Source organism: Harpegnathos saltator, unplaced genomic scaffold (genome assembly GCF_003227715.2).
Source record: "Harpegnathos saltator strain DR-91 unplaced genomic scaffold, Hsal_v8.6 scaffold406, whole genome shotgun sequence".
Taxonomy (NCBI): domain Eukaryota; kingdom Metazoa; phylum Arthropoda; class Insecta; order Hymenoptera; family Formicidae; genus Harpegnathos; species Harpegnathos saltator.
The window spans coordinates 554,465-576,992 of record NW_020230213.1 but is presented as its reverse complement, the minus strand read 5'-3'; the positions used below and the strand labels follow the sequence as shown (position 1 = coordinate 576,992).

The following is a 22,528-nucleotide window of genomic DNA, read 5'->3' as shown; positions in this document are numbered from 1 at the left end:
GAGCAATTAGTCACTATTGGTCCTTACTGTTAGATCCTTACATTCAGACCAATAACGTTGACAAATTATTCAACAGTTGCTCAACCGTTGAGTGTCGTGAACGCACCTAATTCTTACATTTTGAAAAATCAGCAGCGGAGGGATAGATACATAGTGCAAGTCATTCAAATGGGAATGCGTCTTTTGCAAGGTATTGAACAGGTATGTGTATTAAATTTTAAGTGAAATCGTATTTATTTAGTCACTAATCGCTCACTGAGCGGTTTTCTCCGCTGAACGCAATTATTGTTGACATACTTATGTCATACCACGTATATTTCATTTCTCGCCTTTCGTTATTGCGTGAGTTACTGCGTAGGGGTGCTCCGCAGGCAGAGCAGCAGCTCTCATCTTTCTCGAGTCGGGATGCGTCCCGAAAAACATTAAAAAAAAAAGTGATAACCTTTATGTCCGCGACTGTACGTTTCACGTCCAATTTATGTCCGTATGTCCGATTTACGTCCGTGGACATAAATTGGACGTAACAAGGATGTCCTTATTGGACATCGGACCTGTAGAACGTCCGATGTACGTCCATCGGACGTCCTATGTCCGAAGTTGTGACAAACGTACGTCCTATGGACATCTTTTATAAAAAAAATGAACATATAACAGACGTCCAATAGACATCCGTGTGCTGTTTGGGCTATTACACTGTTTTGTTATAAACTAGAGATAACATTATAATAATAATATATATTATTATAATAATTATTATAATAATAATTATTATAATAAATTGGACGTGAAACGTACATCAATTGGATGTCCGGTGCTGTCTGGGATTGATGTTATACACAACTATTCATGCAATCCATTAAAAGCTGCAAATGCTTTCTATTGTGAATAAAGGTGCATTCCGATAGAGAAAGAAATAGCAAAGCGGAACAGTAACAAATAAAAGAAATGGTGAAAAGCTAATCAATCAGAAATTCCGTTCTGCTTTCTTGCAGATGCTTTATTTTGTAGTTCTGTTTTTATGTATTTTTAATGCCTTCATCGCGCTTAAGCAGACCATATTGTCTATTTATATTGACGTTTATAATGCACGTTTGTATGCATACTGATATGTATATTCCCACAAAAAAGTACATCGAATCCACGTGGAACGCAATCGTTGCATTCATGTGAAATCCACAAAACCATATGTATTTCACATGGACGATGGATAACGTTCCTATTTTCGTGGAGATATCCGCATTTATACTATTTAAACGTTTAAGAACGCTTTATATTATATTAAACGTTTATATTATACAAAACTCACATAGAGAAAAATTTCTTTAGGTTTAATATTCTTACTTATTCGATTTTGAGTTGTTTCATTAAAATATATTTTTACAATATTATTTTTAGAAATAAAAATTTTATTTCATTGAAGAAAACCATGTTGATAAAAAATAAGATTTGAGATATTTTTCAAAAGACTTTTTTAGATTTAGTAATTAAATTTTTTTATTTAAACTTCCTTGAATTTGTTTCAAACTATTTCTTTTGTGGGTTAACCATTATAATACCATAATTAACCATTATTAGTAATTTTGAAACATAGTCTATACTGATATTCGTCGCATATCGAATGTTGTTGCGTTGTTTTAATTTTTGACATGAAAGGTTATAATGCTCTGTGAATAGTAGAAGGATACATTATATAAGCACAAGTCATAAGAACATCGAAGGAGTCATTAGGATAACTGCGTGCCACCCGATTGCCAGGTTAAGCAAAGCTTAGCGTGGTCAGCACAGAGAGAGTGATGTCGCTTAATTGAGATCGAATGAATGCAAGACGCGAGAAAATTAAGAATAAGTATTTTGCACAACAATAATATTACAGTTATATAACAGCTATATAACATTTTAGTAACATGTGATATTTCTGTTATATAACCGCAACTTTCTATGAGTGGAAAATTACAACTAACGTGTATATTGTTTGTAACATATACAGGATGTTTGATAGCTGATCATGCAGACGAAAGATGGAGATAGATTGGGTGTAGCCGAGAAGAAAAGTCATGTACCATAATGTCAAATTAGCAATAGTTAGCGAGTTATTAATTAAAACATGTGAGCCAACGAGCGCGTAGAGAGCGGAGGTCGGCCGCAGTAAGCACGTAGACATTTAATACAGGCGGAGTCAGCGAGTGGCGATAGGCAAGCGCACGCGGCGAGGGACAACGTAAGCGACAAGAGGCGATCGCGCGCGACGAGGAGCGAGCGAGCTTTTTCTTTATAGCTTTTTCCTTATAGTTCGCTCCTCGTCGTTCGCGCTCGCTCGCTCTTCGTCGCGCTCGCTCGCCTCTTGTCGCTTGTGCTCGCTCGCTCCTCGTCGCGCGCGCTCGCCTACCGACACTCGCTGACTCCGCCTGTATCAAATGTCTACGTGCTTACTGCGGCCGCTCTCCGCTCTCTACGCGCTCGTTGGCTCACATGTTTTAATTAATAACTCGATAACTATTGCCAATTTGACATTATGGTACATGACTTTTCTTCTCGGCTACTCCCAATCTATCTCCAACTTTCGTCTGCATGATCAGCTATCAAACACCCTGTATACGTTATATTACGTGTTACATTTCGTTACATTACGACAATGTAACTGTTACATAACTGTGTTTACTGGGTCTACAACAAAGCGGAATGGAATTTGATTGATTAGTTTTCCACCATTTCCTTTATTTGTTACTGTTCCGCTTTGCTATTTCTTTCTCTATCGGAATATACCCTTATTCGCAATAGAAAGCATTTGCAGCTTTTAATGGATTGCATGAATAGTTGTGTTGTATAACATCAATGTAATATGAACGTAATTACTGTTATATAACGTGTTATACATTACTGTTATATTATTATAATGTTATCTGTAGCTTATAACAAAACAGTGTAACAGATATATAACACAATTATATTACAACTATGAAACCAAATTATATAACCTGAATATAACTAGAGTATAACATATATTATATTACATGTTACTCCTACGAGAGTAGTCCCAGAAGTACCTGACCTAACAAAGAAAACACAAAAAATTTGGGAAAAAATATCTTTATTTCTCTACATATAATCTCCTTTTAGCTCAATATACTTTTCCCAGCGATGTTCAATAACTTCGATACCCTGTTTATAGTGGGAATCGTCGAGTTCCTCAAAATAGCCATCAAACCACCTTGGTCCATTGTTTTGACTATTCCTTCGTCTCAGGTGTGAAGTAATGGACCCATGTTTCATCCATGGTTATGAATCGACGCAAAAACTCGGCTTTATTGCTGCGAAATTTCGCCAAACACTCGATTGAAACATCTTCACGACGCTGTTTTTGTTTTAATCCCAGCATCCATCTTGCGCACAGCTTTCTCATGTCCAAATTTTCAGTAAATATGCGATGTACAGCACTTTTTGAAATGCCTACCATGTCTGCTAACTCGCATACTTTCAGTCGACGGTTATCCAATACTATTTTGTGGATTTTCTTCACCATTTCTGGCGTGGTCACTTCACTTTGGTCTTTGGTCTTTGGTTGACCACTGCGATGTTCGTCTTGGCGGCTCGTACGGCCTCTCGTACGGTTTAAACTCTGCCACCCAATATTTTACTGTTGTAAACGAAGGAGCAGACTCCCCCAGAGTAGAATCTAGCTCCGCTTTGATATTGATTGGACTGAGGCCTTTCAAATGAAAGTATTGTATCACATAACCAATTTTTTCCATGTTTACAAATTCACTGAGAGCGTTCATTATTGATGGCTGCCAAACAAATACTAAACAACGTAGCGTCGTCAAACTTCAAACTTAAGCTTTATAAGATTGGTACTTTCTACCATAGTCATTCTTTTCAAACAACAACCGCTATCTATACGTCAGGTCAGGTACTTCTGGGACTACCCTTGTATGTTATATAACAGTTATATTCTGTGTTTGCTGGGAAGTATCCAGAATTGATGAATAGGAAAGACGTCGTCTTTCAGCATAATAATGCGAGGCCATATATTTCATTGGCGGTTCGCAGAAAACTCATTGAGTATGGCTGGGACGTCTTACCTCACCCTCCAAATTCACTGGACATTGCTCCTTCTATCACTTGATCCAGGCATTGTAGCACTCCTTGAAGAATAAAGAGTTCGATTCGTTGAAAGAGATCAAAAACCATTTGACTGCATTCTTTGAAGGAAATCTAAGTCATTCTACGAGCGCGGAATTTTCTCTTTGCTCGAAAGATGGCGAAAAGTGATAGATCAAAATGGACAATACATCATAGATTAATTGTTGGTGGAACAGCATTCCAATAAATTCTGTTTTAGAGTTTCAAAAATTTTCAAAACTTTTCGGATGACCTAATATTAATATACCTAATATTAATAATAATACATATCTAATTGAAAAATTACAACTTTTATAGGGTAACATGCCACATTTATTCTTATAATTTTATTCCTTAGAAAAATTGAACAAAATTCTTACACAAGCAGTTAACATTTAGATCTTGCCAGAATACTTATAAAATTTATTGAACATATTTAATTGTACTTTGAAAACTTCTTGCAACGATGTCGGTAGTGTACGAGACAATAGAGCAATTCCATGCTGATCACAAATGCCAATTAAGTGGCATAGAGAATTCTGCAAAGCTATCTAAAATGAGAAAAAGAGTAATTTTGAAAACAATTCATAATATACGTGTTCATAAAAACTGGCAGATAATTAAATTAAATTAACTAATAAATAGAAAATAAAATTATTACTTTCATATAAGATGGTATAGTACTCTCTATAAACAACTGCAATATGTCGGCAATCAGATAGGGACTCAATCGCATCATATCCTTCTTTAATTTTACCAACAGGCCTATAAATCTGTCGAAAAAACAGCTGTTATCTTATTGAATTATTATTCCTACTGACGATGAATAAGTTATATTATATATTTCCGATAATATAATATATTACGTTAGAAACCTTAAAATTGTTAGACTAAAACTTACTTTTCAATATCGAGCGCTAAGCATCTGAACTGGTGCTCCTTAAATTTATCAGATATGTTTTTCGACGCGTGAACAATAACATTCATCACATTTCTGTATAATAGCAATAAAGTAGGTAAACTGTCGATTATTAAATTCGTTCTCACTTTTATCAGAATTCCACATAACGCAAGCACATTTTCACAGGATGATATTTTTACTTTTTCGAGCGATTTTAGACTGATCATCATAATGAAATCGAAAGTATCGTTGGGGATAACCGAGTGTTTGGCATTGATTATATCGTGCGCCAAATGAACAAGATCTGACCAACATCTGTCTGGAATTTGTAACAATTGCACAGTTCCAAATAGATTGTTGATTGCGTCGAAATATATTTTACTACGTTTCATACGCATATCCGTTTTTATTATGTCGCTCCAGATGATCAACAGATTCGTCCATGTTTCATCTGCTTGCGACAAACTCTTGACCTGTAAAAAGAATAAATATTACAAATATGCATAAATTTGTCAATAATTATCATACATATATATTAATTGAGAAATAGTACCGTTTCGTCGTGTAGTAGTCTTATAAATGTATAAAACTCTTTCAATTGAGCAGACGCCAGTAACGACTTGTGTAAATTTTCATTAGGATATTTTAGCATTACAAACCATAAGTTTTCGACAATCACGTCTTGGATTTCGAATTCTTTACGATATCGTAGAACAACAGTAGCTAATTGCATGCCTTCTTGCAATAAGCCGTTAGTCGAGTCACTTAGATTTTTTTTCGTCTATGACAGATTTACTTTTTTATGATATAAATATTATTTATAATATAAATTCTTTTATAATTATTTCTCTATAATTTTATTACTAGTACATACCATAAATATATTTTTGAGAGTTGATCCGGCTACTGATATACACAATTCTTTTAGAGAATTTTTCTTGAATAAAATTGTTACTTTCAATGCTGATGTTAAACATCTTACATCAAAGGCATCAGAGATTTCTTCAGATAACATGTTTAGAATGATTTTAGTTAATTTTGTCTCTGCTTTCTTGAAGATGATTTTTTGTTTAAGATTCAATTTTGGTTTGATTATCTCTATACGTTCCAAAATGATACACATCGCTTCTTTGCTTTGGGTAGAACTCTTGATGAGATTCTTAAGAGTAGAATATGTGGTTATATTTCGAAGAGAAAACTCAAAAGCTTTTGAGAATGTTTTATTCTGTGGCAATTCGTTTACTAGTATTGTTGGTTCAATGTGTTGAAATATGTCAATACCGGTTTTTTCTAATAAATCTGAAAAAATCGAAAGTAGTATTTAAAAAATATAGTTGTGTAATATAGATACTTTAGAGATTTGTTTTTAATATTCGCTTTTCGATTTCTCTTGTATACATAGTTCTCATGTATATACAGATATTAATTTAAAATGAGAAAAATATAAGTTTCAAAGAAGTAAAATAAAATTACCTAAAAATATTGAATTGCATAAAGTCAACATTTTTTTATTCATTCCGCATTTCTTGCTAATGGAATACACAATCAGAAATATTAATGTCCTTGTATTAGGATTGAAATATAAAATTGGTATATGTAGCAATATTTCCAAGTACAATTCAATTTTACAGGAAATTTCATTTGTCATTGGTATCCATTGCTGTTGCAATATCCGTTCCTTTATAATTTGCAGAACTTTCATAAATTTCTCATTTTCATTATGTTTGTCCTCCATTAACAGCTTCTATAATTTTAATGTTATTAAAATCAGATGTAATTATCTATTTCACAATTATTAGATAAAAATATAAAAGTTTTCTATATTGAATTATACTTACAGGATGAATATGTTCAATGATAGATTTTGAACATTCTGATGAAAATAACTGTTCAATTTGGATAAGAATATGACTTAAAAGGTGCATTAGAAAGCACTTATTTTCTTGAATGCATTCTTTATCCAATATATTTAGACATTCGTGAAAATTCTTTTCATTTGACGTCATGTCTATCAATAATGAATGTGTTATTTTTGATATCTCTTTATCACGTAACAAAGAAAGTATATTTGGATCATATTTCAGTATAGTGTTCCAAGAATATTCAAGGCCACCTATTAAATTGTGAAGTTTAATAGGCTCATCTAATAAATTTAGTTTTATTCGATGTATAATAAGCTTATTCTGAAATTAGTAGATATATAATTGCTTTGCAATATTTTATTTAAAATACTTAATATAGAAGCGCAAAGGCATATTTTGTCAAAAATTATTTTCTCAATAAAATGTCTCCATATATATACGTACCATAATATTCTTACAATTATCTTCTCCAAAATTGCTTATTCTTTGAATCAACTGTTGCCAAGGATCATCTTGAATTGGGAATGATAATGTATTTGTAAGAGTAACCTTTGGCATATAATATTTCAACATACTTTGCACTTCGCTCAAAGACTGTACTGCAGTCAATAGTATTATGATAACATTTTTGTTGTGGCTTAAACACAGTGCCTTATTTATCAGCAGTGATAGAGCATCTCCCAGTTCCTTAAGAGTATTAATAAATTTCTCATAAGCAGATGATGTTTTGGTATGTTCAAAAATTTGCATACCTTCGAAAAGTGTAACAAGCAACTCTACTGTCACTTTCAACATTAACACATTTTTACCTGTAATTTGTATATTAAGAATATATATATATATAAATACATATATAAAAATTTAAATATATAATATAATGTATATATATATATATATATACACATATTATATTTAAATTTTTATATTTTACTAAACTAATAATCACCCAATAATACAGATACAAGAAGTACTTACATGAAGCATTATGTTGTAATAGTTCTACACAGTCTGTATTTAAATAATATGTTAATGTTCTTAAGCTCGTAATCATTTGTGAAGTGGAAATATTTTTAATTGAGTTTGCTAACTTTATTTTAAATTCATATGGAAAAAATGCAGACATGTCTGTCTTGTATTTTTTTTTTACTGTAATATATTGTTTTAAAGATATTAATAATTGTGAGATGATCTTTTGTTCTCGTCTCAATTTTGTGCTAGTATACAATATTGCGATTAATAAATTCGTATATTCTGCATTTTGTTCCCTTACAAGTATCTTATTTAAGATACTTGGAATATTTCTTTCTATTAAAATTGGGTTGATATATGAAAGTTGCACAAGTATCCCATATTGAGCACATATCAAATTGTCATTCATTAAAATATCATTTATTAATTTTTGGAAATATTCAGATAGTGTAATATTTCCTACAGAATTTTCAAAATTGAGCATTGCATCATTTAATAATTGAAGAGAAACATTCAATATTTCCCATTTGTACTTTCCAGAAGTATCAATTAAATGTCTGAAGAATATATCCAATGAAGTAGCATCTGATTTGTAAGTGCTTACTGCAGCACGAAGAATAAGCAAATATGTTGTAAGATTACTTTGGAGACTTAGTTTTTCCACATTCTCAGACAACACACAGAATAAATATGGAAATATTGTAGAATTGTTTTTTATTGTTTGATCATTTTGGATATTTCTTTTTCCTAATAACAGCAGCTGTATACATTTGTATGCTGCTATACCAAATTTGTTTGTACTATCTACATGTTTATGGTCAATTAGATTACACATAGGATATAAAATATCACGTATAAAAGTCATTTTTAGTTTTTCCTTTGTAGTTATTGATTGTCTATATATCTGCATTATACTTTCAATAATATTAATTATAGCACAATTTTCTGCAGATGATAATTTATAAGATTCAAGTGACTCCTTATCTTTTCTTTGTGCTTCATTATGATAACTAGAACATTTTAATACAGTGTTTAATAGGACTTTTACCAAGAGGCCCAAGTCTTCTATCTTTTTTGTAAAATATTGTTGCATGCTATTGTTAGCAAGGATTAAAGTACAGCATTTAAGAATCTCTTCATATGTTCCTTCTGTAAAATCACTTAATGCACGTATTAACATATCAACCAAACAATGTTTTATATTGGTTTTAATGTCAATATGAGTAAACTCTAAACAATTATTTAAAGTCTTCCAAGCATGCTGATTTGTTAAACATATTTTACACAGCCAGTCTAAAAGTATCTCCTCTTTTTGAATAAATGGCAAATCCACTGTGGAAAACACAGTTTCCGCCAATTTCAATCGTTTAGGCAAAGGTTCGTCTTCCGAATTCAAACGTTTTAATAATTCTGCAAAACGTACATTATATTGTTATAATATAGTGCATCTTAGAGAGAAAGAGAGAAAGAGATTAATCATTATAAATTTATTATAAACCGTTTACTTACCTCTTGATAATGCCATTATAATAATAAGCACAATTTCTTAATCTATTTTGTGATATATATTATATTTCGTTTTCCAATAAGGCTCCGGGAAAAGACACGTATCAGTTGACTGTTAAACGTGTAGTATGACCGTCCACTCCATTATTGCTAAACATAACCTCACTGCAATTGCTAGTAGCAGAAAGAAGAAATAGAGGTGTCATGGGCCGCTTTTAGCCGAGTCTAGTGACCCCTTTGACTATATAACTATGGACTGCTAGCAGCTTACTTTTCCACGCAATAAGTGTCTACAAACATCTGCAGCGCCGCCAGTACCAAACACGGCAAATGATGGAACTCGTTGAGCATAACGAATGATAACGAAGTAGACGTATCTAGTAGCTATATATTATACCATATGAGATATATAATAACACGGCAATTACAAACAAGAAAATAATAAATAAAAATGAAATACTGTGTTGTCCATTGGTGCAATAATTCTATTCATAAAGAGAAAAAGACAGGAAAGCATGTGGCTTTATTTGCGTAAGTCTCTCTCATGTTACATTACAACAATAACTTATTAAATGGTTAATTTTTAAATAAAGTAAGAAAGCAGTGTCGTATAATATGTGTATACATATAAACACATGAGATTGCAATAATAATACGGCAATTAAAAGTAATGTTTGTACAATTTCATGTGTTTAGACATGTATGAGAATATCATATGAAACAAATATATTACTAAAATAGTTTAAATCTTTATTAATATTTTTAGATTTCCAAAAAATCTGGAACATCGTATGGGTGAAAGCATTGAAAAATGTGGCCATAAAAACAAATAGCATTGTATGTCAAGAACATTTTAATGAAACCTGTATGTACAAAACTGGATTGTCATCATTACGCTTGTACGAAGGATCTGTACCATCTATATTTCCACATGTTTCTAATTTAAGGTAATATTACTAAAATTGTTAATACATTTAAACTATAATAATACCACTTTCATACAAACTTTATACAAATAAAAAAAAATTATTAATAGCATAACAGAAAGTATACACTGTAACGAAAACAATAATGCATCTTCTGAAGTATTGATGGAAGATGAATCAACAATTGGTTCTCATCAAGGACAAACACAAGATGATATGACATATTCAACAAAAACCAATACTGTGGCGTCAAGTGATAAATGTTTAATAAGATATCCAGGAGATATTACAACCGAACAAGTGGCAAACATGTCGTCAAGTAGTTTAAGGAAGTTTAATTATTAAATTATTAAAAAAGATTACTTGCGAAACATGTCTTTATCTTTTTAACGAATGTACAGTTATGAAGTCTACATTCATAGAATGAAAAAGCTGTGGATATTTACATTATCCACGAGAAGATACATATAAACTCATTGTTGCCGCTGATAAAGTTTTTAATTTTTATAAATTACAGAATAATTTGTATAAGAAAAATGCATGCCAAGAAATAATTATAAAAACAATACGTAATATTGATATGGATAAGGTATTTATAAATTTTAACAACCACGTTAATGAGTTAGACGTTTTCGAAAATCACAAATATTATTTAATTAAATTAATTATAGAATGTTATATACAGATTCTTATGAATTATGAAGGGAAATTAATGAGCCAAAATATTGAGTACATCAGACATCAGTTTACAAAAATTATTTTATTCAAAGGTCAGTAATATCTTAACAAATATGGAAAATGTAACGTTTTTTTTACATTAATAACAAAGTTCTATTTTTATTTATGTTATGTTTAACATATATATGTTATGTGATGCTATGTTTAACATATATATTTTTATTTTTATTTATATATAAATACTAATTGTTATTGTATAAAAAAGATTTTCATAACATAAACTATATAACTAATGTAATTTTTATTATATACAGCATATTTTGTGTTCTTTATATTTTCCTTTCCTTATAAATTCATGATCGCAAATAATATCTTTTTAATGGTAAAACAGGAATGAAAAGTGCGATGATAGTTCTAATAATGGCCGTGTTTGGTACTGGCGGCGCTGCAGATGTTCATAGATGCCCAAAGTCATTGCTAGCAGTCCATAGTTATATAGTCAAGGAGTGACCCTCGAATAGGAGTCCGGTCAATCTTTAGTTTTAAAGCAAAATGGCGTCGATAGTTATAGATGACTTTGCTGTCACGACGTAAAGCTAAGAGACCATAACCTATATTTAGTTCTTATTAATCGTGTTTAGTTTATATTTATTTATTATAATATGTAAGTTTAAACATTATACATCTATAATATCTGTTACATCTGTTCTTTAATTATATAATATTTGTGTAAACTGTCCACTCAATAGAAAATGACTGGTTGCTGTGTTCCGGAATGCAAAAACAGCAGCAAGAAAGGTTTTTCACTAAGACGATTTTCATGTAACCCGGACTGAAAGGCATTATAGATAACAAAAATGAATAGAAAAAATTGGGAATCTACGCCCAACTCACACATTTGTGAAGTAAGTATACACGATATATTTATTAATAAATGTAATTATTAATAAATGTAAAAAGATGTAGATCTTGGTAAATTAGAAGATATCATTAAAAAAATTAATCTTAGAAGTGCAGTTTATGTTATATGTCGTGTGATCAGTACATGTTATATTATTTTTACATACATGTAATAGTTATATGATACTCAAATGTATGTTGATAGTAATAATATAAAATAGTACTTCATATAGGTTAATTTTTCTGAGGATATGTGGAAGAAACCTCGAATTGATGAAAAAAGAAAATTAAAATCTCATGCAATACCAACCATGTTTCTCAATGTCTAACCAATAGAAGAAAACAAGAAATCTGCTCATACAGTACGTTGTTTTTATTTATTTGTACACTTTTCTTGCATATATAGGGAATTTGTAGAAAGATTATTTTTTAATAGAGTAATCATCTCGAAGATATTACAACTGTATTGGATACACCAATTGAAGCTTCAACAATACAAAGCTACAACATGGAGGGTACCCAATCAACAAGCACATCAGAGAATAATCCAGTAACGTTGGAATCTGCTTTATTGCAAATACAAACTTTAACAAAGAAATATAATGAAGCAAATGAGAATTTGCAAATCGCCCACACAGTTGTCCGTAAAGTGAACAAGACCAAACGGAAGTTACTGCAACAAATAAGGCAATTAAAAAGTAAAAATAGATTAAGAACAGAGAAACCTGCGATTCTCAGATCCTCCGATTTACTTCGGAAAGTATTTAACGATGACCAAATTAAATGGCTTCAAGAAACTACCACACGGCATGTATATAAGTGGTCTGAGGAAACAATCAAAAAAGCACTGCGACTAAAATTTATGTGTTCTGAACACATTTATCTTTCATAAGGAAACATCTTCCTAAAATAAGCAGAAGACAAGTTATACAAGAGGAAATACCTGTAATTCCTCTTGAAGCTGAGACAAGGATTATCGACCTTAGTAATATTGAAATAAATGCATTGTACAACGTAAGCAGTTATATTTTGTCTTGAAATTCAAAGAATAATGTCGTTTGCAACGAGTGTTTAAATTCTGCAGGATCCAAAATATACGACCCTGATGTTAAATTTGCCAAATTTGTACTTTTTAAGTGTTACAAAACAAAAACATATTTTTAAATAATGAAACTTAATTATTTTCATAAAATGGAGATTGTTATTTGACGATACATATCTTATTTAAAGTCTGTTAACTGCGATTTGCTAAACTTTTTTAAATAAAATGAAGGATGTAAAGTGTGACATACACAAGGACTGTCATAAAATTTCACATATAATTATGCAGCGATTTATTCGATTTAGATTAAAAATCGAATGCTAGAAAGGTTGTTTAATCACACCAGTGTACATTAGTACAACAATGGCACGACATTCGATTTTAAGATAAAATGTTAATATACTTTATAATTTATAGTTAATATAATTTATAGTTATATATTAAATATCTATGTAACAACAATAAATATTATGTGATATTAGAAATTTATTATTAATGCATAATTTTTTCTTTTAGTTATGTTTTATTTTAATAATTAACATTTCTTTTGTAAATTAACTTGGAATTGTCATTTATAGCGGATCTATCTTTTATTTGGACATTTCAAAACTTAACTTGTGTTGTGAAAAACACTGTTGCGATAAGTCTTTTTCATAATATAAAAATGCAACACATCGCATTGTAAAAATAATGTAATCGTTCACGAATTAAATTATCGCGCGCGTATGGTACTTGAAGGGAGAATATGATTGGTTCCGCCATTTTGCTTCAAAGCAGCTTTCAGCTAATTAAAATTATGACCGATTGACCGGACTCCTATTCGAGGGTCACTATGGCCCGGTTCCACAACTTACTATAAACGAAGTTTAACTCGTTAACCCTAGTTTAGGCGAAAAATTGCGTTCCACAACTGCCTTAAACAATGGTTAACGTTGATTTCTCACAGTATTTGGGCGTTTAATGAATTTAAACGAAGTTTAACACTGCAGTACCATCAATTTGAAAAAAAAATTTATGACTATCCCGGTTTTGGAGTTCAGTTGACAAATATTTTGAACGTTTTAACACTAAAGAGATATGGCTTTAGAATACATATTATCTTCGTCTAAAGATGAAGATTTTGAAAACCTAATTTATCGACGGACAAGAAATATAAGAATAAGACAACCATCATATTTGAAAGAATTTGATAATAGTCGATTTTCATGCACGATTTAGATTATCAAAAGAATCTGTTATTGCAATTCTAGCAGAAATTGAGCATGAAATTTCTCATAAAACAGAACAGTAAGTATATAAATTTAATTTAAAATATTAGGTTTTTTGCTTCGATAGATTATATTCTAAAACAGAATATAAAACTATATATAAAAGTCAATTATTATATGATAAATACAATCAAATCAATAATATAAACTAATTGATTATTATTAACTGGACTTCCACCTTTTAATAAATTAATACTTATATACAAATATAGCAAATGTTAATGTTGGTTAGTGTTTACTTCATACGAAACAGATATATTGTTCTCTACTAGATGTCACAGCATCCAACTTATTTGAATTTTCCCTCTTTTCACTATTAGCAACAACCAATCATACTCTACGTTTGAAAACAAAGAGAAGTCTTTGACAGTTTCTTCATACAGACTATAGGTTTAAGTAAATTACAGTTAAAAACATGATGTGGAACGCGATATAAGTTTAACCATGCCGTTAAATATAACGTCAGTTCAGATAATCACGGTTTAAACTTGATTTTGTGGAACTGGGCCTAAAAGCGGCCTGTGACCTCTCTCCTTCTCTCTGGCCTTACCCATATTTGGTTTAGAGATTTGGCGAAAGGGCCAGAGCACAGACTTCTGCATAACGCATAATACACAACGCATAAGAGAATCAACCAATCAGAGTTCTTCATTTCTATCTTGAGGAGGGAAATGAAGAAAACTAATTGGTTTATTCTCTTATGTGTTGTGTATTATGCGTTATGCAGAAGTCTGTGCTCTGGCCCTTAAAACCAGCGGCACACGGTGCTTGTTTTCGTGCTGGATTGCTTGCGGATGAAAATACTGCGTTCTGATTGGTGCATTTCCATCCATCTTTGGAAAAGTACCAATCAAAACGCAGTATTTTCATCCAGCAAGCAACCCAGCACGAAAACAAGCATCGTGTGCTGCTGGCTTTAGTCTGGAGTTTTCCAGTACACAGCCATCTATTGAATGAATCTATTGAATAAAATTTTGGATCATGAGCTATCCATTATTAAAAGATGTGTTTCAGAAATGATTTATATTAAACGCTAAAAAACAGTTTAAATTTGTATAGTGACACTAAAAATTTAAATGAGAATTATGCTAGTATATTGAAAACTTTCTTATGTTTCATAACTGTATTTGACTTTATTTTAATTTTAACCATGTTTGCGTTTCTTTCGACGAATTATTGTATATATTTTAGTTCGTACTTCTCTCGTCAAGTCTAATTTTTCATTATTTCTAAAATCTTTTCATTACTGTCAAAACTTAGCTTCGCTATTTGACGATTTGCCGGAATTTAGTTTGGTGAGCATTACATTATTGCTTATTACATTATTACTAATAATTTGTTTTTGATTATTCTTAACTTTGTTTTTTTTTCATTTAATAAAGTCACACAAGTTTTTCCGGCTACTTTGAAGTTAGATGCATTTGTAGCTGGCTATTGAACCATTACTGGTTATGTATATTTGGGTACAGTTTGCTCACCAATTGTCCGTATATCGTTTTTAGTTTTACTTGAGAATAATCATAGTTGCTGAGGATGGTCTCAATATTAGGACCGAAACATTCAAGAATTTTCTATATGTTAATATTATTTACGCGTTTATATCTGTGTTTTATCTCTTATTAATCCAATGTCTATTGTTTTAAAGTGTATTTTGTTATCCCAATTGAAATGACAGTAATAATATTTTCAAAGTGCTATTCACGTTTGTGTTAGACACTTAATATACCATAAATACTCATAATTATCTTTTAGAAATAAAGATATATTCATATGATATAATAGTAAATACATTTAAAATGTTACATACATGTCAATGACAATATTTTGATCAGAATAAAGTAATAGTAAGAATGTCAGCAATTTTTTAGTCCATGTTTTTGAATATACCTTTCCCTGGCTTCTTTTATCATTTTAGCTTTTCTCTTTTGAAAGGAAGAAGTTACCAAAGAACCCAAGATTTTATCCTTTGTAATATTTGGTTGAGATCTATTGGATGATGGTACAGGTAATTGAGCTGATGTGTTCGGTTCTGGAGTATAAGTAACTATGCCATCGAGAATATTGGCGATTGTAACATCAATGTTCCGTGTTTTTACTGTAAGGAAAATCAATTCAATAACAATTACTATAATACGTTGTAAGAGATCACTATAAAAATTAAATGGATTAAGTTTTAAAGGGGAAAGAAGAAGGTAGAGGGGAGGGGGGAGAGAGAAAGAGGGAAGGAAGAAGAGAGATAAATATATGTGAATACATACAAAGATCTAGGAGAATCACATTATGTGGTACAAATGGAAGTACTTCGCTGACTTGACGGACCATCCTCTGCATCTCTATACTGTGTGAATTTAATGAACTTCTACTAGAACGTGTTCTATTGAGTATCCTTTCCATAAGATAACGTTTTTCGTACTCCGTCTTATCTGATACGGTGAAAGAACTTGTTTGAAGTCCCAAAGCATTTGCAATATCTTTTTCTACTTCTCGTACGAGAGTCTCATAGTCAGGATTACGTCTGATTTTCAGGTACTTCAGCGTGAAAACTGTATAAGGGACAAACATGAACCATAATACCTCTGTCCACCAAGTTGAAGCCAATGAAGTAAGATGCACAGGCACAAATTCTGGTCTCGATGCTTTGATGATGACTGGCTGCACAAATGTTTCTATACTAAATGGCCAAGAATTGAATTTCAACAAAGCAACTTGACTGTTAGTTGTGCCAAACTCAGGTTGTACAGCAATGTTATATATAGAAGTAGAAAGAAATTGCTTTATATTGGCAATTAAAGCTTCTTTACTACTCATATCCATCTTTTGTAATCCTAATGCATTGCACAGGGCAGTAGGTAATTCCCAGGTACTGGGAGTTAGTGTCTTCGTTACTCGACGAAGAGCAAAGTGGTCCAAAACAGATACATTATTGGCGACTATTATTCTTGATTGTTTATTCCTGAATTCATTCTCGTTATCAATCTTGACTATGATGCCAAAAGCAAAGCTAATACCATAATTCAGGAACCCTCGAGTAGAGTTGCAATCAGGTAAAAGTGATGCAAAAAGCCAAAGTTGTAATGTTACTAATAGTCGTAGTAACACAAGTAGGAGTCCGAATGGTGTATACAAAATTATAGGTAGAAGGCGCCAGCCATCAGGTAACCTAGATTTATAATCACATGTTTAATTGATTGATCTAAATTTATAATAACACGATGGATTTAATGATCTATACCAAATTAAAACAGCAATTGCAGCGAAAAATGATTCTTATCACTGACTATATTTATATACTTAGCTTCTGTTTTCTCTGAATATCCTTTTCAATGTGAACACTCCATATGTGGAAAATGTTTATTAATAATAATTACTCTAACGCTTTTGTACGTTTAGGTTAACGTTTACATTTGATATAACTGAATGATAATGATTATGCTACTAAAGCTTTATTACAGGGTTTATAAATCATTATACCTGCTTTTGTTAAACAACTCCTGGATATCAATTTGTGACATTTCTCACAACGTACATCTGCTACATCTGAAAACACTCTCTCGACGTTCGTGTATTTCGTTAAAATACCAAGCCACTTATTTAGATGTTACATAGAGCATGAAACGCGATTTATTATTAATCGACTCTCTTCTTTTACATATTTTCCAGTAACCTCTTAATTATCGCGGATTTTCCTTTTTACCACTCACTCCGCAATCAGCTGTTCCGTATGTTGCGATACTAGGGATTTCTCGACTGTGTTTACGCGGGAATTTTAAATGCCATTTCCGTTTGTTGGTTGATTGCCACCGGACCATTCAATATATTTATATCATATGATTTGATATATGAAATAATAATAGTAAGAGTTAATTTATATTTTGCCACTTCCAGAAACGTTCTCATATTTTGTTACATATTTTGTTTTTTATGTGACATTAAAATATTTTTGATCACACTTTTATTTCTAATCGCACTCGTATGAATAAGTACACATTTCATGTGTATTAAATAGATTTATAAATTAATTTCACTTAATGAAATTTATTTTTTCTTATATATAATAAATATCTTTTCAAGAATTTAACAAGAATTTATATAGAGGTTTTCATACAATAAGTTATTTATATGGAGTGTATGAGATATTGTATGAGAAAGAAATTATCTAGATAATTCAATATTTCTTACTTCTATATATTTAAAAGAACAGTGTAAATATGTCACACTTATATATTTTACATTTTGAATGTTTATAGCTGTCGAAGTTGACTTCGGCAAGTTATTACAATTATATTTAAGTATCGCACATTTTTCATACGATAACCATATATTTAAATCTGACATTATTTAATATTAATATAGCTAATATATACATTCATGCACTTATATCCCATATTTCATTCACATGCCAAAATCTATGATATAAATTCAGAAATATATTTGACATAATGCAATCTTATATTTTCAATACATGTAATACTTGTATATAGAATGTAAGAAACGAATTTAAAAACACGATTCTTGCATATAGATGTGAATTTAACTTATTCTATACATATGTTCAAAACAATATGAGCACATATGCACCTGTAATTTATTTATATGTATCATAAGACAGCAGGTATATGTCGAAAGAAAGCAGATATATGTAGAGTGTGTCACTAGTCAGAAATTGAAAATAAAAATCGGAACCTACGATTATATTGGTCCTATTCTTGTGTATATAAAAGTGCAGAGGAACAATCCTTTATAGAGTATGGGTTCCCCAAATTTTACTACATTCCTTATTTTACCTGAAGAAAGCCCCACAAGTGTTAGCTCCCTTTTCCTAATTACAAACGTTCATATGCATATACACATTATAGAAAAATGTATACATGCAATATAAATACAGAACAATATATGCACATATGGCCATGTGTTATATATCTATCGTTCTTGTCTTAAAATGACTTGAAATGTCATATTATAATAAACATTTGTTCTAAATAGATTATTAATTAATAGATTATATACGCGCGATATTAATTTCAATGGGATTGATTTTTGTATTATTGTTAGTAGATTATCATTTAGGGAAACTACATGGGACCCTCTATCAAACTGATCTTCATAGTACAGTAATAAATGCTGCGGCCCAAGCATAAAAGCGCCAACAAAAATGCACCTGAAAATATGTTTAAAATTATATAGACAAGATCTTAAACAAACAATTATTAGTACTTACCAACATAAGCTACATAAATTCCACCATTTGTCTTTACATATCTGTATGTCCCTAGCTGTAATTATGAACATAAACAAAATATTATAGAAACAATTATACAAATGAAGAAAGTCAAGTTAGATATTTACCGTTACAGCTATAGCAATAATTAAAGTTATAATCCCAACAATAATAAATACAATCCCCCGTCCTCTAGCAAAGTCTGGACCAACTGAAGATATCTTACGGCAATGTGGACATCGAGCCAGAGCATTATTTAATGTGTTAAACTAAAAATTAATTTAATTAGAACATATATCCAGTCAGTAATCTAATATATCTTTTATAGATTACCAAAAATGTGTCGTGACAATGAGCACAGCCTACTCTGCACATGCCTGGCATAGATAGTACTGGTGGTGTAATAGGACTTGGAGCTAAATTAATGATACGTTTACAGTTGGGCCTTGGACAAGCAATACGTTGTGAAGAACTTTTGCATATAAGCAGGCAGTTACATGGGCATCGTACATATTTCTTCCCTGGTGGTGCATTTCGTATTGGCTGTATGAAAAAACAGTTCACAAGATTTCAACTTTGTGCTACATACAAATAAAAATATGAAAGATATATATGAACATACTGTAGCTTCGTTGCACTGGCTGCATTTGACAACATGTTGATCTCTTTTGCCAGAGATATCTATCATAGCTTGACAGACCCTACAAGTGACCATTGGCATGCCACCTTGAGTGGCGGACTGATACGGCGGTGGCAGTTCGTCCGGTCCGATCGTGGACACCGTATTGACGGTAGATTGAGATTCTTCTGCAAACAAGTAACGACGATTGATGAATTCTTCGTAGAGAAGTGTTTATGTTGCATTTTCCTGCGCATTCACAACATTGTCGCATTGCGCTTATTTGTTCACACATTCGTGTGGACATATCACGTAGCAAATAATAAACGAATAGTAAATAGTAAACGTATTTTATACCGAAGGCATCACTGCCGTGGGAGCTGTATGTGACATTTTCGTTTTTCAGCAGCGGCTGTCGTTCGCCTTCTTTGCCGTCTCCCATGTCGTACGCGACACGATCAATTCGCTGGAAACGACGATGGTTTTACTTATTGTTTGACAGCACTCCCGGCGCATCGATGACAAAGATGATACAATACGAATCTTTCTGGACACATCCACGGCGTATAGTGACTATAGTGCGGGATGCTACACTATTGAGAATGTTGAGACGTAATATCCACAATCGAAACTTGTTTATATTAATCGATAAGGTGATTTCTTTTATAAAGAGAATTTATTATTATTATATTTTATATTATTTTATATTATGTTACTATTTTATATTATTTTATATTATATCATTATTAGCAAATTCGATTGCTTGTACTAGTATACATTGAATGTATACCCAAATGTGTGACCAAACTTACTCATAGTCCATTCTTATATTTAAGATCATTTTAAATATATCTCCGATAACTTCTTAACTAATAAAACACGTACGCATAGTATATAGATAATTTTATTAACGAAAAAATATTTGAAGGTATATTTAAGATAATTTTTAAATATAAGAATGGATCGTGGTTGTATTGAGCGGTATTCAATTCGATACTGCACGATTGGACATAACCAACCGATGCAAAATATTATTCAGTGAATTACTAAACCCAACCAATCATTTACTTTGGGTGTTTACGATAAATCGTCGAGTTCGAGTTAGTTCCACTAGGACTGAAAGGTATGATAGGCACGACCATATACTATCTTCATGATTTATGACAACTCAATGCTGTCCGATAAATCGAGTAGAGTAGAATAGGCTAAGGGCCAGAGCACAGACTTCTGCATAACGCATAATACACAACGCATAAGAGAATTAACCAATCAAAGTTCTTCATTTCTGTCCTGGGAGGGAAATGAAAACTAATTGGTTTATTCTCTTATGCGTTATGTATTATGTATTATGCAACAGCCTGTGCTCTTGCCCTTAGGGTCTATCCAGACAAATTTGCATAAGCGCGTAACGCATATGCATAAGGAAATTGACTAATCGTATGTTTAATACAAAAAATATTTTTTTACTATACGGATCATAATTAGTCAATTTCCTTATGCATATGCGTTACGCGCTTATGCAAATTTGTCTGGATAGGCCTTTAGGGTCAGAACACAGACTTCTGCATAACGCATAATACATAACACATAAGAGAATAAACCAATTAGTTTTCTTCATTTCCCTCAGGACAGAAATGAAGAACTCTAATTGGTTGATTCTCTTATGCTTTGTGTATTATGCGTTATGCAGAAGCCTGTGCTCTTGCCCTAACTTAACAATGTTTGTGCGAGATAATTAACAATATTTTATATGTCAACAATACATATATGTATTATATTTTAAAAAGAAAACTTTTGTTCTATAAAAATAGATAATGGTTGCGTTCAGAAAACAAAGCGCTCACTGAGCGCTTAGTAACTATTGGTCCTTACTGTTAGATTCTTACATTCAGACCAATAACGTTGACGAGAATTACTCAACCGTTGCGTAACCGTTGTGTTTTCTGAACGCAGCCACTGTGAAAAGAATATTCATAAGTAGGTTAGAATAATTGAATTTCCTACTTCGGATATTCTACAAATATATATTTTCATAATTACTTTAAATAAATATTTATAATTTTCCTAAAATTTAACAAATTAATGTTTTTTAATGTTATTATTTAATATTTCACAAGATTTTATTATCTGATAAAATATTGTTGATTGTCTCACACGACACTGCTAAATTAGCCTACTCTACTCTACTCTACTCGACTTATCGGACAGCATTGAATTGTCATAAATCATGAAGATAGTAGATGATCGTGCCTATTATCATACCTTTCAGTCCTAGTAACTAACTCGAACTCGATTTATCATAAACACCCAATGTGTCCAATCGTGCTGTATCGAATAGATATTGTAACGTCCTTCACAATAAAATTCCTTATTTTCTCACTAAAACTCACCATATCTTTTCCTTTTTTTTTTTTGATAACAGTGGGGAAATCCTCATGGATAGCCCCGTCCCTTTGGGAGGGCAGGGGTTATGCCGAACTCTTATTGGCTAAAACCCCACTGGGGTATCTACCGATCGGG

At 31.6% G+C, this 22,528-nt stretch overlaps 3 protein-coding genes and 1 long non-coding RNA gene across 9 annotated transcripts; 1 reads left to right on the top strand and 3 right to left on the bottom strand.

Annotated features, from left to right (window-relative positions):
• The first annotated feature begins 53 nt into the window (after positions 1 to 53).
• On the top strand, positions 54 to 12,357 carry LOC105186715 (uncharacterized). 4 transcript variants are annotated; one of them, XR_003113300.1, is made up of 9 exons: positions 54 to 201; positions 9,442 to 9,888; positions 10,124 to 10,304; positions 10,394 to 10,872; positions 10,955 to 11,053; positions 11,353 to 11,625; positions 11,711 to 11,866; positions 12,095 to 12,223; positions 12,298 to 12,357. It is a non-coding gene; the product is annotated as an uncharacterized LOC105186715 (long non-coding RNA). The 4 variants fall into 4 exon arrangements; XR_003113301.1 differs by lacking the exon at positions 54 to 201 and adding an exon at positions 8,412 to 8,443; XR_003113299.1 differs by lacking the exon at positions 54 to 201 and having other exon boundaries at positions 9,823 to 9,888; positions 10,969 to 11,053.
• Positions 4,439 to 9,534, bottom strand: LOC105186714 (uncharacterized). Of its 3 annotated transcripts, none has more exons than XM_019843012.2 (10): positions 9,361 to 9,534; positions 7,858 to 9,261; positions 7,327 to 7,691; positions 6,859 to 7,203; positions 6,494 to 6,764; positions 5,895 to 6,319; positions 5,574 to 5,801; positions 5,021 to 5,493; positions 4,781 to 4,892; positions 4,444 to 4,670 (listed from the first exon to the last, which is right to left on the bottom strand). In XM_019843012.2, the coding sequence occupies exons 1-10, from the start codon at positions 9,374 to 9,376 to the stop codon at positions 4,515 to 4,517; spliced, it is 3,795 nt and encodes a 1,264-aa protein (XP_019698571.2). In that variant the 5' UTR covers positions 9,377 to 9,534; the 3' UTR covers positions 4,444 to 4,514. The 3 variants fall into 3 exon arrangements, with proteins under 3 accessions (XP_025157022.1, XP_019698571.2, XP_025157021.1); XM_025301236.1 differs by having other exon boundaries at positions 4,451 to 4,670; positions 7,327 to 7,569; positions 8,900 to 9,261; XM_025301237.1 differs by lacking the exons at positions 7,858 to 9,261; positions 9,361 to 9,534 and having other exon boundaries at positions 4,439 to 4,670; positions 7,327 to 7,569; positions 7,635 to 7,691.
• Positions 12,358 to 15,912: 3,555 nt separating the features above from the next.
• LOC105186716 (ancient ubiquitous protein 1) lies at positions 15,913 to 17,683 on the bottom strand. The gene is made up of 3 exons (XM_011147106.3): positions 17,643 to 17,683; positions 16,430 to 17,331; positions 15,913 to 16,266 (listed from the first exon to the last, which is right to left on the bottom strand). Exons 1-3 carry the CDS (start codon positions 17,681 to 17,683, stop codon positions 16,025 to 16,027), a joined length of 1,185 nt encoding a protein of 394 aa, XP_011145408.1. The 3' UTR covers positions 15,913 to 16,024.
• Positions 17,684 to 18,363: 680 nt separating this feature from the next.
• Positions 18,364 to 20,587, bottom strand: LOC105186717 (type 1 phosphatidylinositol 4,5-bisphosphate 4-phosphatase). The gene is made up of 6 exons (XM_011147107.3): positions 20,366 to 20,587; positions 20,012 to 20,196; positions 19,723 to 19,932; positions 19,518 to 19,658; positions 19,390 to 19,444; positions 18,364 to 19,329 (listed from the first exon to the last, which is right to left on the bottom strand). Exons 1-6 carry the CDS (start codon positions 20,448 to 20,450, stop codon positions 19,244 to 19,246), a joined length of 762 nt encoding a protein of 253 aa, XP_011145409.1. The 5' UTR covers positions 20,451 to 20,587; the 3' UTR covers positions 18,364 to 19,243.
• Between the last annotated feature and the right edge of the window lie 1,941 nt (positions 20,588 to 22,528).

What these genes read in the sequence shown, in the direction of transcription:
- LOC105186714 (XM_019843012.2), bottom strand. An exon ending in TCATTGAACATATTCATCCT is followed by an intron (nt 6,765 to 6,858) that starts GTAAGTATAATT and finishes TTAAAATTATAG; the next exon opens with AAGCTGTTAATGGAGGACAA. An exon ending in TTAGCGCTCGATATTGAAAA is followed by an intron (nt 4,893 to 5,020) that starts GTAAGTTTTAGT and finishes TTTTTTCGACAG; the next exon opens with ATTTATAGGCCTGTTGGTAA.
- LOC105186716 (XM_011147106.3), bottom strand. Translation starts at nt 17,683, where the DNA reads ATGTCACAAATTGATATCCAGGAGTTGTTTAACAAAAGCAG. An exon ending in GAGTTGTTTAACAAAAGCAG is followed by an intron (nt 17,332 to 17,642) that starts GTATAATGATTT and finishes TTATAAATCTAG; the next exon opens with GTTACCTGATGGCTGGCGCC. An exon ending in TGTGATTCTCCTAGATCTTT is followed by an intron (nt 16,267 to 16,429) that starts GTATGTATTCAC and finishes TTTTCCTTACAG; the next exon opens with TAAAAACACGGAACATTGAT.
- LOC105186717 (XM_011147107.3), bottom strand. Translation starts at nt 20,450, where the DNA reads ATGGGAGACGGCAAAGAAGGCGAACGACAGCCGCTGCTGAAAAACGAA. An exon ending in GCCAGTGCAACGAAGCTACA is followed by an intron (nt 19,933 to 20,011) that starts GTATGTTCATAT and finishes TTTTTCATACAG; the next exon opens with CCAATACGAAATGCACCACC. An exon ending in AATTTATGTAGCTTATGTTG is followed by an intron (nt 19,330 to 19,389) that starts GTAAGTACTAAT and finishes ACATATTTTCAG; the next exon opens with GTGCATTTTTGTTGGCGCTT.